Here is a 16,305-nt window from a genome sequence, read left to right as displayed (position 1 = left end):
GAGAACATGTTTCGACGGGTAGGTTCCAGATTTCGGATAGGTGAAACCCACAATAAGTTTTTATATTTTTCTTGGTATACGTCTTCGCAAGATCCTGCGTTGCGTATATAAAACCACTAGACCGAGCTTCTATTTTCAGCGGTATTTATGGCTAATCTTAATGCTTCATATTTATTCGCGTGACTAAATATGAGTTGTGGTCAATGCATTAAAGTAGCAAATGGTGGTCATTAAAGTCGATGATTCATTGCAACGGTTCAATCAAGAATACGGGTTGAACCTAGGTAGACTTTAGAATCCGTGACAGGATGGGTTCTAAGTTTCGGGGTAAGTTTTAGGTTTCGAGTGAAGCTTGCACGGAACCCGAAACCGGCCGCCCTCTAAAATGTGGCGTGTGTGTGAATATACAATACAGCTGCATCATTACCAATCAAGCATGTCAAACTTATTCATGCTTGTTTTTTTTTTTTTGCTAGTATCTGTCTTTGCACTAATTGCAATGAGAGTCATCTTTGTTTGCATTGCACTACAGCCATTAAATTATTCCATACTTTTACAGTATAATTCCACTTGATGAGGCATGGTGGTATCCTTAATTATCATGCAGTCAAGCAGCCAAACAAGTCAATTAAAATTAAAATAATGTTTGCATCAGGTGGGTCCCCCCGCCCCCTCCCCATGGAGGGGCCCCATTTCTTGGAAAACACCCATCAATCAAAATGGTGCAGTGGGCCCCATTCCGACCCCAGGTGGTGCATTCTGCACCGCAGTTGCCCAATAAAAGCTTAGATTTCAAATATCGAAGTCCCTCTTTTGGCTATGGCCCCTATGGGCATGTTTGCAAAAGAAAGCTTCCATGTTACACTCTGTTTAACATGGCCACTCTTATGAGCAGGACACGAATTTATGTCTAAAAATAATTTTTTTGTATCGCTCAAAATATTTAATTAATTTTGTTAATTTTTTTATAATTATTTTTTTAAAAATATTTTTAATTTATTTATTTTTCACAAGAAAAAAAAAATTGAAATCGATCCGGTTTTTGCTCTGTCTCAGAAAAGTGGAAATCGTGGACCAAACTTCTTCTCCACCGGATAGAATTCTTGCTCTGTCTGTAGCAGCAGTGGCACTGTGCCAGTCCATGCCTTGACTTCTGATCCTCTGTTGTAAGTCGGGGACGAGACTGTTCATCTTTTTCCCTTCCCGCGCTTTAATGCACCTGCTATTTATCTGATAACACGTTTAGTCAAAGTTTTCTGCTTTCCTTTTTCCCCCATTACAATCCTCGCTTTCTTGACGCTTTCTTGCCAATCCCCTGTTTCCCGGGAAAAATCGTCTCTGGTTTTCTTGCATTTTCCATCCTCCCCAGAAAACCCCACCATTCTTGTGCATGACCCAGATCGACTGCAGAGTCCTTTTCACCCTCTGAGTCCCGTCTTCTTCTTCCCCGTTTAGATGGAAGAAGAAGAAGAAGAAGCGGTGAGGCACAGACCGGCGCAGAGCAGCCACGGCAAGAGCAGACTCGCCCGCACTCTGCACAGGGTCATCAACCTCAGGACGTCCGCGACCGCGAGGATCGGGTCGAGCAATGGGATCGGAATCTGCGTGCTAGCGTCGCAGGACAAGGTCAAGCACGACGACCCGCTCGCGGACCGCAAGAGCGACGACGCCCGGACGAAGCAGAGGGCGGTCCTTGAGGCCGTGGCGGCGAAGCTCTTCGCGTCGGGGACCGCCATCAAGGCTGCCTACGCGGAGCTCCAGCTGGCCCAGAGCCCGTACAACAGCGAGGCGATTCAGCAGGCGGACCAGGCCATCGTCGACGAGCTGAAGCAGATTTCGGAGCTGAAGCGCAAGTTCCTCAAGAAGGAGCTCGACCTCTCCCCGCAGGTGACGCTCATGCTGGCGGAGGTTCAGGAGCAGCAGAGCCTCATGAGGACGTACGAGATCACGGTGAAGAAGATGGAGGCCGAGGCGGAGCGCAAGGAGTCGGAGATCTACGCGTGGAGAAGGAAGCTCGACGAGCTCGTCTCCGAGAACAGGTCGTCGGAGAAGAAGCTCAACGCGAGCGGCGTCTTGCCGCTGTTCGACGGCTTCAAGCTCTCGTCTTTGAGCCCGACCCACTTCGCCCAAGTCCTTCACTACGCTCTACGCTCTGTGAAGCACTTCGCCAAGTCCATGGTTCGCGAGATGGAGACGGCGAATTGGAACCTCGACGAGGCGATCCGATTCATCGAGCCGCGAGCGATGTTCGCCAAGGCGGGCCACCGGCACTTCGCCATCGAATCGTTCGTGGCCAAATCGATCTTTGAGGGCTTCAACTTCCCCAACTTCGCGCTCGCGAATGAGTCGTCGTCCATCGAGGAGCAAAGTCGCCAAATCTTCTTCGACCAGTTCAAGAAGCTCAAGTCCGTAAGCCCCACGAGCTTCATCGCGCGAAACCCGAGCTCGTCGTTCGCGAGGTTCGCGAAGGCCAAGTACCTCCAGCTCGTGCACGCGAAGATGGAGTGCTCCTTCTTCAGGAACCTGAACCACCGGAAGGTCGTGAGCTCCGGCGGGTGGCCGGACTCGCCGTTCCTCGTGGCGTTGGCCGAGGTGGCGAAGCGCGTCTGGGTCCTGCACTGCCTCGCGTTCGCCTTCGACGAGGAGGTCAGGGTCTTCCAGGTGGCGAGGGGGTGCAGGTTCTCGGAAGTGTTCATGGAGTGCGTGGCGGAGGAGGCCCTGTTGCAGCCGCCACCGCCGCCGTCGACGGATCCGGATCCGGACCTGAAGGTCGGGTTCACGGTCGTGCCCGGGTTCAAGATCGGGAAGACGGTGATACAGTGTCAAGTGTACTTGTCGCCGCCGGCGAGCGCTCCGGCGAGGAGTTGATTCTAGTGTAGCTTGTAGGGGGTCCCGGCGAAAAGTGTACATTTGCTGTTTTTCCGACGTGTAAAGCAGAGGAGATCTATCGACCCAAAAAAGAAGAAGAAAAAAATAGAGGAGATCTGTTGCCTCACGCGCCCTGTTGCACGCTCCGGAGACACGCGCGGGTAACGTTACTATGTTAGGAATTTTAAAGACGAATTTACGAAATTAGATCATGAAAAGACGGCGCGAAACAAAGTGCCCCCATCCGACATCACTCTATCAATGAATTCTTGCGGTGTAGTCTTTTGCATGTCTCAACGTCCATCGACACATTTATATAACTTGGTAAATTTTAGCGACAATATTATTTCTGATAATCTCCACGCTCTTTTGCAACGTTCAATTTAGTTCTTCAACTTTAATTCGACTTAATTCGATATTTATGTTTGTTTCCGTCAAATCAAGTTTTTCTAGTCAATTTGTTCCGTTGGCATCCGACTTGGTAGCCCAACAGTACTTCTAATACATACTCGACAGTACTTCTAATACATACTCGAAGCTAATGTCGTTTCTCGCCGCCGCCACCACCCAAATGAGTGAGTGTCGAGGAGCCCTCGCGATTCCCGTTGAGCGTCGGTGCTTCCTTCCCTTCATTAGTGGCAAAATTAGGAATGACCACTCGGTACTGAAACCCTTGTGAGCTTTTTTTAGCCCTTACCAGCGAATGATAGGGCTGATGGCCCCCGTCGCTGCTTCTCCTCCTAACCCCTCCACGCATTGCTAATCTCCAGAACCAGATTTTAAAAAAAGGGATTATTATCGCGAATAATTTCAAACTTGTAAACTTGTGACAAATTTACTGTAAATTAATTTTTGGGTGATTGAAAATCTCAAACTGGTGTACGCATGACATACGTACCCCAAAAAGGCACACATATGACAAACTTGTCTTAAACTAGCTTTTGGGTTACTAAAAATCACAAACTCATAAATGGATGACGCATTTACCCTATGTCAACTTTCGTCAAATTTTATCGTGAAATTGATGAGCTGAATGACCCATGAGAACAACTCAACTAATGTGGTAAGTGCACATGAATATCCATAACTCTTTCTCGCTGAATGAACCATGAGAACAACTCAACTAATGTGGTAAGTGCACATGAATATCCGTAACTCTCTCTCTCTCTCTCTCTCAGAGCACAAAAAACCCTAGGTTTTCTCTTATTGAGCACACTCATTCATCATCGCCTTCGTTTTTGTGATTGGGCATCGGAACTCGTTCGAGAACACATTTATCTCCGGTAATCTTCTCACATTTGATTTTTCTTTTTTGGCGGGTCGCACTTCTCTTCAAACCACTTCCAATTGAAGCCGTTGAACATTCTAATCTAGTGATTTGAACGAATTCGTCAAGGAAACTCGAAAGAAAATTGAAGGCTACAAAAATTACCAGAGATAAAAATGTGCTCGCACGAGTTTCAATGCTTTCTCACGAAGATGAAGCCGGTGATGAAGGAGAAGACGGTTGAGGGCTTTTCATGCTTTGAGGGAGAGAGAGAATGATCCCTATTTATTTTCAAATTATGGCTAATTAAAGAAATAAAGAGGAAGAATTATGAATTTTCCATTTTATAAATTTACATTTTTACTCCTAAAAAATTAAAAATTTCTAAGATTCACCCACGCATGTCGGACTTTGCGTGTCAGGATGTCTCGTGTTGCTGATGTGTTAGAAGAATTGATCACATGTCAAAATTTTGACATGCGTTGACCACCTATGTAGCACGGACACACTTTCTTGTGAAATTTTCACATGTCGGACACGTGTCGGTGTCGGACACGCGCCGTACACGTCCGGACCTGGCCGGACAAGCTCGGATAAGCAGTCAATGCGTGTTTGAGCTCCGACACTTGGTCAACCGAATGGACGCGTAAGTCCTGGGTAAGGAGAGTCAAAGTTGAAAAAAACCCAAATTTTTTTGACCTAATCTCCATCTCTCGCGTTCTCTACCTCTTGCTCTCTCGGCTCTGTCGCGACTCTCCTCTCTCTCTCTCTCTCTCTCTGACATTGTTGCTCTCGGCTCTGTGGAGACTCGCCTCCCTCTCTTGGATGCCTCGCGGATTCTCCCCGGAAACCGGCGGGAAAGTGAGGGAAAACGGAGGTGGGTCTTTGACGGAGGCCTTCTTAGAGTTCATGCGAGGCATTCGTCGCGGGGGAAAGGCGTTGCCTTTCGTTGTTCGATCATGGGAATGGAAACTGCACGCACAGGGTGAGAGAAAGAGAGAGATAGAGAAAGGTGTAGGTTAAAATAGAAAGTGAGAGAGGCGTGGGTTAAAATAGAAAGTGGGAGGAAAAAAAAAAGGGAAAAACTTAAATTTTTATTTTGGTAAGAAGGGGATAATTATCGGAGATTTTTTCTTATTAAACATGCAACTTTAAGATCAAAATAATCCTACAAAAAAAAAATCAAAATAATCATTGTGGATAACATCTTAGGACCGACCTCTATGTAAAAAATAATCATTTTGATTTATCGAATCATAAAAATGATAATTTATTATGCATATATAAAAAATATTCATTTAATATACAACGTGTCAAAATTCTCTATTTTTTAAGAAAACACGTGCTGGCGTGTCGTATCATGTCGATATCGGAGCGTATCGGAGGTGTGTTTGACATCAACACGAAAGCCGAGTGTTTTTTTTTTTTTTTTGATAACCAAGGTGTCCGCGCGGCCGGCGAGCTATGGCTCAAACTAGCGGTGAAGCACGATTAGTCCTCGGGAGTGGCTAGCGCAGCATCCCACCGTCACGACCCCCACTTAAATCACCGACGCCTACGAGTTTCGAACCCGGAACCTCTCGTGAAAAGAACCGGGCTCAAACCATCGCGACCACCGATGGGTGGGTAACACGAAAGCTGAGTGTTCGTGCTTTCTAATTATAAGAATCGCCAAAGCAAATCGATCCCTTTTTCGCAGAAGGGTAGCAAACCAAATCGGATCGCAGTAACTCGTCTCACCACACGAAATGGTTTTCTAGGATTCGTGATCAGCAGCAGCAACCGGGGGGCTTTCTCAGAAATACTAAACAAGAGCAACGACTTCCTGCTGTATCTCTGACTCCGGGGAAGGACCAAGGACCAAGCGAAGCGATTACAGCAGAGGCATCTGGTCCGCACGTGAAAATGACAGGGGGTGGGGACAGAAGGAAAGAGACAGCAAGTAAGTCAGGTCTTCATAGCCATTAGAAAGGAACGAACCGTCATCCTTCTTTGTCTCTTCCTCGTATTAAGGAGAAGGACCCCCCGGGAAGGATTTCTAGTTCGGGAATAGGATGTCATTCGCAAAAGAAAACAACTCGCCGATCACCTGTGAATGGCCCTGAATCCAGGCCATGTGTAAATGTCGGAAGTCTAATTTATCTGATTCATTGACTTCTGTGTCGGTTTCTATTTTATATCCCAAATCGATAGAAAAGCACGAAAATTCATAATTCATTGGCATTTTAGCTACTGCTATATACTATTTTTAGCTTATAATAAGTGATGTAATAGAGAGGTAAAATGTACTAATTATAATGAAATCATCTATTAGATATAACTAATTTAAAGACGAATCGGGATAAATCTTGTGTATCTATCTTTTTTTCCTTTTTTTTTACTCTCTATTTCGTTGTTATTATATGCTGAATCCTATTACTCTGCAATGGTGTCCCTCAATTGTAATAAGGAAAAGAAAATCTTCATGAGACCAAATCTACGGTAAAATTTCAAATAAGGGCTTGACGTGCTATTATTTTTTCAAATAACGACTTGAAGTGAATCTTATTTCAAATAAGGGCATGAAGTCTCTCATTTTTCAAAAAAAAGTTCTGACCAAGGATATTCTTATCATTTATATTTTCTGAATTTTTCTCCTTTTTTCCTTTCCTTTTCCTTATTTTTAATCTTTTTTTTTTGTCTTTCTTTTTCCTTTTTTGCCTTCAAGAAAGGGAACAACCATCAGTAGGTAAGGGCAGCCCTTGCCATATAGGGCGAGGGCTCGCCTCACCCAAGCGACCGTCGAGGACAGGCTCCCCCGTGGCTGGCCATCGCCCAAGACCCGCCACAAGCGATCGGGGAAGGGGAAAAAAAAGAAAAGAAAGATCAGAAAATGTAAATGACAAAAATACACTTGGTCACACCTAAGACTTTTATTTAAAATAATATCTGTTTCAAATCTTTATTTAAATTTTTTTCTGAATTTAATACCTAGGCTAGGCATGTTGTCGGGGTTTTCCCTTGGCCCTGTTCAAGCATTTGCCTAGACAAGTGAGAGACCATCTCTGCAACTGCTGTTAAAACGGTTTGATGGACATGTTTGTCTGGTCTCTCTGCTGCTGCCGAAGGGAGCCATGCAACATCCTTTCGGCATTATTTCCTTCGCCATCTTTCTGGTTCTTCTTTTATGGCATGGCACGCCTGTCCTGTCAATCGGCAGATAAGTCTCGAATCTATAAAATATTCACCACTTTCGTGAAATCTGCTTGTTATTGATTCTAGATAAAAAAATTTCCTGGTCCAAAGCATGTTTTTATGAATCATGAACAAATTTGAAACTCTAATAAAAGTTTAGCAAAATTATCCTTGATAATGTTTAGTAATAAATTGGGTATTTATCGTCAATCTTCAGCTATTATTGTCACCAATAGGGGAGTTGATGCTGCTGAATGCGTTTCGATTCATATTTCTTAGTATTGTGAATTTTGTTTTGTGTTTGGCACATTGAGAAGAGTATTATGGCGTCGTGTATATCTCATTTTGAAGAAGGAACGGATTGAGATTCTTTTTATGTCGGATTGGTCCAAAGTTTTGAACTCCTAAAGTGAAGCAGCGATCAAAATATTAACAAATTTGAAGACCGAAATAAGGAAAAACCATGGACTCTCTATGAGACTGCTTGCATAGAAGGTAAAGGCGTACGTGTCAATATTTCTACTCTAGAAATCAACTTATGGAGTGAAGCAAAGTTTTTATTCCTTCAAGTGGCTCCGAAACTACTTCTGAAGCAAAGATGCACTAGAAGTAGAAAAATGAAGTTGCGTAATTAAACATATTTTTGCTTTAGAAGTCGCGCAACCAAATAAATTTTTGCTCCAAAAGTATTTCCGAAGTTCACCATCATTATCATATTCATTTTTTCAAGAACTTGATTACTTGTGCGTTAATACTGGCTTTAGATGTTAAAAGTAATACAAGACTAAAGTAGGCTTCAACTCCGTACTTGTACTAGGTATTTTTCTGCAATTCATGGGTTTTTCATGAGATTGAAATTGCATTTGAGACCTCTCTCTCTCTCTCTCTCTCTCTCTCTCTCTCTCTCTCTCTCTCTCTCTCTCCAATTTGATTAAAAGAAGGAGCTTGACATCATTTAGATTAAATTTGGTCTTGGCTACATCAGTGACGTGGCAATTGCCCTTGGCCACGTTATCCTTCGTTAGGCAGGCAGTTTGGACACACATAGCACACACGGTGGCCTGTAAAATAGCATAAAATTGGTAAAAATGGAGCCTTCTCATGAGATGCTTGAAAGTTGGAAACAAATTTGTCCCATGGGTATGGAAGTTTTGGGCATTTTTGTGTAACACTTGAAAGTTAGGGACAGACTTGCTTCACGGGTGAAAGTTGAAGCCTTTTTATTTAATTTTTTGAGGAAAACCCTAGTTATCATTACAATTATTTTAATTCTAGTACTTTGAAATGGTTGCGCGCGCGACTCTTATAGTAAAACTCAAAAGAATTCTATATGCTACCCGTTCCTCACCGTGTTCTCAGATAGCGACTGTCCAGTAAAATGTCAACGATATTTGAATCACTAAAGAGCGCACATTGTAGTTCATCGTTCAATTAAAAATTGATGGACAAGGAAAAGATCAAAAAGTCATCCTCTTCACAAGTCAAAAGGGACATATGATCAGCTAAGTAGACGAGTCTGCGCACTCGTTTAGTTTAAAACTTGTCTCATTTGCATTATACAACCAAATGTGTATTTCAAAACTTTAACGAGAAGCATTTTGCATCTTATGCTCCGTTCGTTTCGCGAAAAATGTGACATTCCCAAAAAAAAAAAATTATTCCGAAAGTCATTTATCACGAAAATGAAAATATTTACGAATGTTTGGCCAAGACCCGAAAATGAACTAGCAACTATTTCTTGGCGGCGTTTGGTAAGGAGAATTTCATTTGATGTCTAAATAGACATTCACTATTCGAACTCTAGTGACTTGCTTATGGGTAGCCAAGAAACTCGGCACGGATACTGAGGTTTCAAGTCTTGATTCCCGACTTCCGGGCACGAGCACAGGCACTGCTTTTGGAAAATTGAGTGCGAAAACTCGGTGCCCATGCTTGACTCCCTAGCATCTCGGCTCGGGTCTACAGAGGCAAGGCCCGGGTCTCGGTCACTCGGGTCTGGGTCTATTGAGGCTAAGCCCTAGACCCCAATGCCTAGGACTGGGACCCTAGTGCTTGAGCCTGGGACAATTGAGATCAAGGCCGAGATTTTGGTAGTAGTGCCGGCGCCCGGATCCATCAACGTTGGGCCTCGGAACCCAGCGCTCGGGACCCAGTCCCTACACCCGAACTCGAGGCCGTCCAGGTCAAGCTCGGGACCTTGGCGTCCATGCCCGAACCCATCAAGGCCTAGCCCCGATTCCCGGCTCCTGAGCCTGTGCCCGACATCGATGGATCGCAGTGTGAGTGCAGGGGACCTAGGCACGGGAGTCCTAAGTGGGGGCAATTTCACTCGGCTATATGTACAGTCGAAAAGCAAAAAATAAGATGAACATATGCAGGCGAATGAACTACCTAAGTGGGGGGCAATTTCACTCGGTTATGGCACGATGTTAGATTACACATTCACGATTGTGTTTTCCGCAGTTTGCGTTATTCTAGTAGAAACACCATTCGGGCAATTCAATACCACATTCTCTTCTTGATTGGTCTACGTACTGTCCGGCTGGATTTCAGATGGCTAAAGCCAAGCAGAGCCACTAGATCAAAGATGCTTCAAGAAAAATGACTCTGACAATCTTTTAAACACTGTGTCTGAGTGAAAAAATGCAAAGGGGTCACGGGCCAAAGAAAGCATCTGAGTTACCTTTTTAGCAGCTAGTTCATGGCTCTGCGCACAACAGAACATTTCCTACTCAGCCGAGTTTAACTCCATGCGGTTCTGTCAACCTCTTGTCTGAATGCGAATGCTACCTTTTGCGATGCCTTGCTTCGTGATATTATTTCATGCAACTGAGGGTTGGATCTGGAACGTGCCAAACATGGTCGCCACATATATTGCAATAGGACGTATCAAAATCAATCGTAAATTCATTTCTTAATTCATACACGATGGATTGTGTTATATGAGTTAGTTATGTTCAACAAATGAATCATAAATGGGTTTAGACCCAACTCTGTAGGTCATATATGGATTTAATATGAGTGTTAAGTGGGTTCATGACTTACTTAGACCAATCCCATCTTTATAACTTTCTCTTGCCCTCACTTGATCTCGGGCTCGCTCATTTCGTGCTTTCACCTTAGTTTCATACCCAAATTGAGTTCAATATAGAAGTGTTTTAGCAATATGAGTCGGATCGGGTACGAGTTGAGTAGTCAATAAATTTGTGTTGCATGAAAATGATTCAAAACATATCGAATTGATCAATTTGGGTTAGGCCATCTTTGTCGCTAGGGGTGAGCATGGTTTGCATGGCCGGTTCCCATCCTAGAATTGGGAACCACTCACTAGGGGCTGGTTCTAAAAAATTGAAACCGGTAACCATCCGTTGGTTCCATGGATCCATTGAAGAGCCGGATTGCCCGGTCGATTCGACTCGGTTCTCAAGTGGGTCCACGTAACCGATCGCACCAAGCAAATGGAGGTGACCGAGAGTGAGAGAGGGGGGCGATGAACGGCCGGAGGAGCGACTGTGAGTCAATGGGAGTTGAGAGTCGATGTTGTGATTCAATGGAGGATGTGAGTCAAGAGACGAAGATAGAGAGACCGAGGTGAGAGCGAGAGTTTGAGACGAGATGAACGAGTTTCAAATTAAGGATTTAATATATTTTTTAAATATTATGATAATATAAATTATATATTATCGGTCCGGTTTGAGTGGGCGGCTCTACACTTGGAACGGGGAACCGGATCAATTCCCCTAGGAACCACCAGTTCCGAGATGATCCGGTCCAATTTTGAGTTGTTGGAGTGGTTTTCAATTTCTTTGCACAACACTATTCATCGCTATACAACCTGTAATTCACCACATTTTTACAAGCAAGTTATCCTCGTTAAATCGATTCTCGACATCCACAAAGAAAACTTCGGCGGCGATCTTGATATTGTGTAGGAGCACAATGCTCGAAATAAGTCAAGTCCGCTAACGCAAAGAACGACCAGAAAAAAAACAACTGAACAGAGGTATATCAAGACGTGAGTCTTCTTCAAAATAAGAGTCCGTCCATATGCTCGAGCATCGGCTCGTCGATTGTTCTCCGAAAAGAGACGCGGATGACAGATCAAAATGGATGGATTGGCTCGAAAATAGTCCGATTCTAATAGACTTATTTAATTACAATGCAAATCTGATAACTCATACCGGATCCGACACATATCCAATTAATATTTAATCCAACCCTTATTGCTAAAATACTTTCATATTTAACTCAATCTATGAAAATTCATACCCAAATAGAGGTGAGAGTAGAGTGAGCGACAACGAGATCGAGTGATGTTGAGAGATAGTCATAGAGGCGGGCTGGGTCTAAGTAAATTGTGAACCCATTTAACATTCATATTATTTGGGCTTTATCATTCTAAACTCATTTATGACCCACTCACTAAACAATAACTAGCACATATAACAACTCAGCCATCCAATAGAGGTTAAGAAATTGATTTGTGATTCATTTTAACAGGTCTACCTCCAAACATTAAGGAGTATAATTTTTATGTGGTGTGGGAAATGAATTACTCACAGTAAACTACTACTTCAATTCATCCTTCACAGAAGAAGAAGAAAGGACATTAAGCTTACATATTTTTTTTAAATTTTTTTTTGGGCTTGAGAGTTCGTAATAATGTAAACGAGAATGGTGGGCTTTGACATAAACAAATATGGGCCGGATGGCCCTCGATTGCAATTGGGAAAGGTGATAAATCGGCTTTGATGATGGTAGAAATCCTTAAGAATGACCCACATCGAGACGTGAGATCCATGTCTAATGTAGGATCATAACAATTTCTAAAACTTGATTTCTCCTCGTAATTTATTTTCATTGTTCTTGATAAAGTTATGTAGACCTAATTCCCTCGAATTCTTACTGTAAATTAGACATTTAGACGACTACTATTTCACTTAACAATATCAACAGGACACTGTAAGGATGACATCAAACATCTAAAATCATAAAAGAGATTATTATTCGACGCTCAATCGAAAAACACTTATTGAAGAAAAACATGATTGTGAAACATGTGCTTACTTTTTGGGAACATAGAGAGAGAGAGAGAGAGAGAGAGAGAGAGAGAGAGAGAGAGAGAGAGAGAGATTCTACAATTGAGATTCTCTTTGATGATACAAGTTGTTTTAATGGCAAGTTTGATTGATATACCAATTGCAAGGGTTACAACGTGAAGGGTATAATTGAAAAGGAAATGTTCAGAAACACTGTTTCATCGAAAAGGGCGAAATACCTTTCAAAGTATGGATGACTCGATATGAATTAACAAAGGTTCTAAAGGATCTTTTGTTGATTCTTGGACAACAAATGTAAACGGCAAGAAATTTAAAGGTACAAATATCAGAAACACTTGTCGCCAACAATATAAGTTGTAGTGGAGATGTAAAATACATTGAAAATAAAGATGAACAACATGTATTCTTGGATAGATTGACGGTCTTTTACAGGGAATACAACCTTGGTATTTATCCCCGTTGTCAACGGTTACTTAAATGATTACTCAGAATGTAAAGATGCCCTACCGGGCTTCTATAAATCAACGAGTCTTATTTTCGAACGGTTACAAAATTTGAGATTATCGACTCCATTACTTGATGGTTACATGCCGCGCTTTTCCTTATTGACCGAGGTGGTCTACCTCACTCATTGACTCTCCGCCCCCAACACTAAGCCATTTTCCGTTGACATCCTTGTTGACTAAAACTAGGCCTTTGTGTCAATCAATCATACTTTGTTGATTAATTGCTTCCAGCACTTAGTGATCTTTTTTCTAGGTTGTGATTCATACTCTCCAGGGGTCCCTCTCCCCGGTGAGCGGGCAAGGCGTGCAGGGGACATTGCTCTCGGACCGCCAGAGGGTTTTTATAGTCTGGAGCCATATTCTTTTTTATTGGTAGTTTGGGCTTGGATCCATAAATAGTCATCATGCTGTCTATATATATAATTTCTTTATGTTGTAACTGAAAGTTGTAATAAAGAGATGGAATGTGCTAATTATCGTAGAATCCTCTGCTGGATGTAATCTTAGTATAAGGATGAATCGAGATAAACCTTATGTCTCGATTTCTCTTTCTCGCATTTATTCTCTATTTCTTATGTTTGTGCGCTTATTCCTAACACTTTTGCTCCTATCACCATCTTAACTGGCTTTGGTTGATCATGCTGTCAACCAAACACTCGGACACTTTTTTTGGTGCAGACAAAGCACACTCTCTTGAGCTTCATAATATTTTCTTGGGTTCGAAAAATCACAATAGACCTTGAATCGATCTACCAAGGCGCGTTTCCCTAGTGCAAAGGACGAAAAAAATTTCATAATCCATATGAAAAATCAAAATAAGAGCACGAAAGGGTCGCTCGAGCAGAGTTTGGTTCCAGAAATTTCAGGGTATTTTCAGGTATGAAGAAGACAAGGACTGGGAGTCAAAGATTGTGGTGTGGTGTGGTGCTGTGCGGCCGGCCATGTGATGTGATTTGACCTTTTGACGCTCCGACTTTGGAGACGTGACCACATGAACCCACAGTAATCAAGCCTCCCCCACCATTATGGAAGGCCGCCATTTCCGACAATAATATTAGGAGAAATTTCCGGTACGATCCGAATTATAAGAGTAATTTAATGCTGGAATTTGAAATATTTTACATATTTGAGAGAATTATAAAGTAATTGAATGCGAATCCACGGCCCGTGTCGATGTTTGCCACTCCTATGAAATACTTAACATGATGCGATTATACATGAATTACTACATTTTAAAGGTCGCAAATGGATGGACTTGATTGGGTCTAGGTGTGTAACAAGATTAAAAAAAAAAAAATCACGAAGAGAGAGAGAGAGAGCAGGCCGGGGCAATTGGTTGTAGTGGCAAGAGATGCTGGGATTTTGAAATTTTGGAATCAAAAGGAGGAAATCAATTAGCTATTAGAGCACACAACCTATTATTTTGTCATCTCACAAGAAGTTCGAGAGGACAAAACTTCGAGAGTACATATCTCATTGCTCAGGCATTTTTTCGGGGCGGCCTTTTTCTTTTGTTGCGCATTACCGTTTTGAGAGCAATCTCATGAATCCGCTTATCAATACCCTTCTCACCTTTGTTCGTATGCTAGAACTATTTTCGGTTCAAGAAGTAAATCCTCCTAGCCATAAAGCATCGCCATAAGAGTCCGAAACGATGTATCACCTCCTCTGGCGTATAATCATGGCCGTCGATTTCATCGTCTTGCGTTGATGTTTTCGCCTTCCTCGCCATGGTTGGTTCTACAATGCATGAAATTTATTGATGAAGACCTAATACTGCACGTGGTTGCATGAGGCACATCCTCTAGTGATGTATTCGCCTGTTTTGGTATATTAACAGCATATTTTGAGTAAAAAAAAAAAAGAATTACAAATAATAACTCCTTCAAAAATTTGCTCTTAAAATTGTTATACTAGAAAAGTCATTGTTTACGTGTATAGTTTGTGGACGACGTGCACTACCAAAACCCATCGTGAGTTATTACCTTAATGTTACTTTCCGTTCTTTGTTTTTGAAATTACATCTCTGCCTCCTTGCTGCTTTTATTTAGAGATACCACACCCCATCTCGCGGTTAATATTTTATTTACCGAGCTGTTATTGTCATTCCCAAAATACCCCTTCAATCCGAAACCTATTCATCCATTTAGAAAATCCCAGATGCACTCCCCAAACCTTTACCCGACAGCAACCGCCCCTACACCCCTTGTTGCCCGTCACGGCTGCGGCTCATGCCCACCGCCCGGCTCATTATCATCAGCCCGTTCCATCTCTCTCTCTCTAGAGAGTGACCGCTACATTGAAAGGACACGCCGACCTCAAATCAAGATCGCTGCAGTATCCATGACCTTGGTCTGACTTTCCAGGCTTGAGTAACCTCGAATCAAGGTTGTTGAAGCCATGACAGACCTTATATCGAGGTTGCCATGTGAGATTGTAGACCACCTTAGCAAACTCGTCACAGAGATAGAGTGGTTGGCGGGAGCGTGTCTATTGAGGGTGTATGGTCATTTCACTCTATTGGATTTACTAGTCCCAAGATACAAAAGTGATATTCCTAAATTAGACGATTTAAATGGGTGCATCGTTAATAATCTAAGAAGGGGTTTATAGGTATTTTGCTTCAAATTCATGCGTCGCCATTTTCACAAAATTCTCTTGGAGATAATTTGAGAAAGCCCATCAATCAAAAGGCATGATTGAGTTGTCATTGATGTCCTGAACTGAACACACGTGTAAAGCATAATGATTAAGGCCCGAGCAGGTCGAGGAAGAAGCCCCTACCAAATTTCGTTTCCTTTTCCTCGTCGAACCCCTTTGGTCAACGTTGATGGGCAGCACATGACCTAACAAGAAAAAAGGCATCCAGAGGTTCCATCACTTCTCGTTTCTGTGCCCCTGTTCCGATGTCGTGACAACAGTAATGTAATTTCCTTATCTTTTACTATTCCTACAGATCTCACTTGATCAAGCGCGTCAAGTTAGCACGAGCCTCATGTGCCGCAACCATAAGAAACCCTCAGATCTCGTTCAGGACTCGCTAAATCGTACGATTGTGATGCATGAGGCTCGCACGAATAATCCGTATCTTATAACTATTCTCAAAACGAAGCATCAGTCGGACCAATCATACGTCACAGCTACAACAACTCGGTACATCATTAATTATCGACATATCGTGGGTTTCGAGTCTCCTTTAAGTTATACAGACTTGTCAATGAATAAACCGTTACGACATCCCAAAATCCTTAAAACAAGGAAACGGTGTACCATGCAAAAAATAAAAAATTAAGGAAACGAAGGAGGTGGAGAACAGATTTACAGATCTTATGGAGGACGTGCCCCCCATGATATAGACATCTTCCTATATTTCTTGTAATTCGAGCAATGAATAACCCCGGATGAATGAATAAATAAATAAACAAAATAG

The 16,305-nt window shown here is 42.6% G+C and overlaps 1 protein-coding gene across 1 annotated transcript; it reads left to right on the top strand.

Moving 5' to 3' along the window:
- Positions 1-1,222: 1,222 nt before the first annotated feature.
- LOC115753790 (protein GRAVITROPIC IN THE LIGHT 1) lies at positions 1,223-2,933 on the top strand. Its single transcript, XM_030692601.2, has one exon. The coding sequence runs from the start codon at positions 1,456-1,458 to the stop codon at positions 2,866-2,868; it is 1,413 nt and encodes a 470-aa protein (XP_030548461.1). The 5' UTR covers positions 1,223-1,455; the 3' UTR covers positions 2,869-2,933.
- The last annotated feature ends 13,372 nt before the right edge of the window (positions 2,934-16,305 follow it).

The sequence above is a fragment of the Rhodamnia argentea genome, chromosome 3 (assembly GCF_020921035.1).
Source record: "Rhodamnia argentea isolate NSW1041297 chromosome 3, ASM2092103v1, whole genome shotgun sequence".
NCBI classification, from domain to species: Eukaryota; Viridiplantae; Streptophyta; class Magnoliopsida; order Myrtales; family Myrtaceae; genus Rhodamnia; species Rhodamnia argentea.
Note: the sequence above shows the minus strand (reverse complement) of the source record. Positions and strands in the feature narration are given on the sequence as shown.

What these genes read in the sequence shown, in the direction of transcription:
- LOC115753790 (XM_030692601.2), top strand. Translation starts at nt 1,456, where the DNA reads ATGGAAGAAGAAGAAGAAGAAGCGGTGAGGCACAGACCGGCGCAGAGC.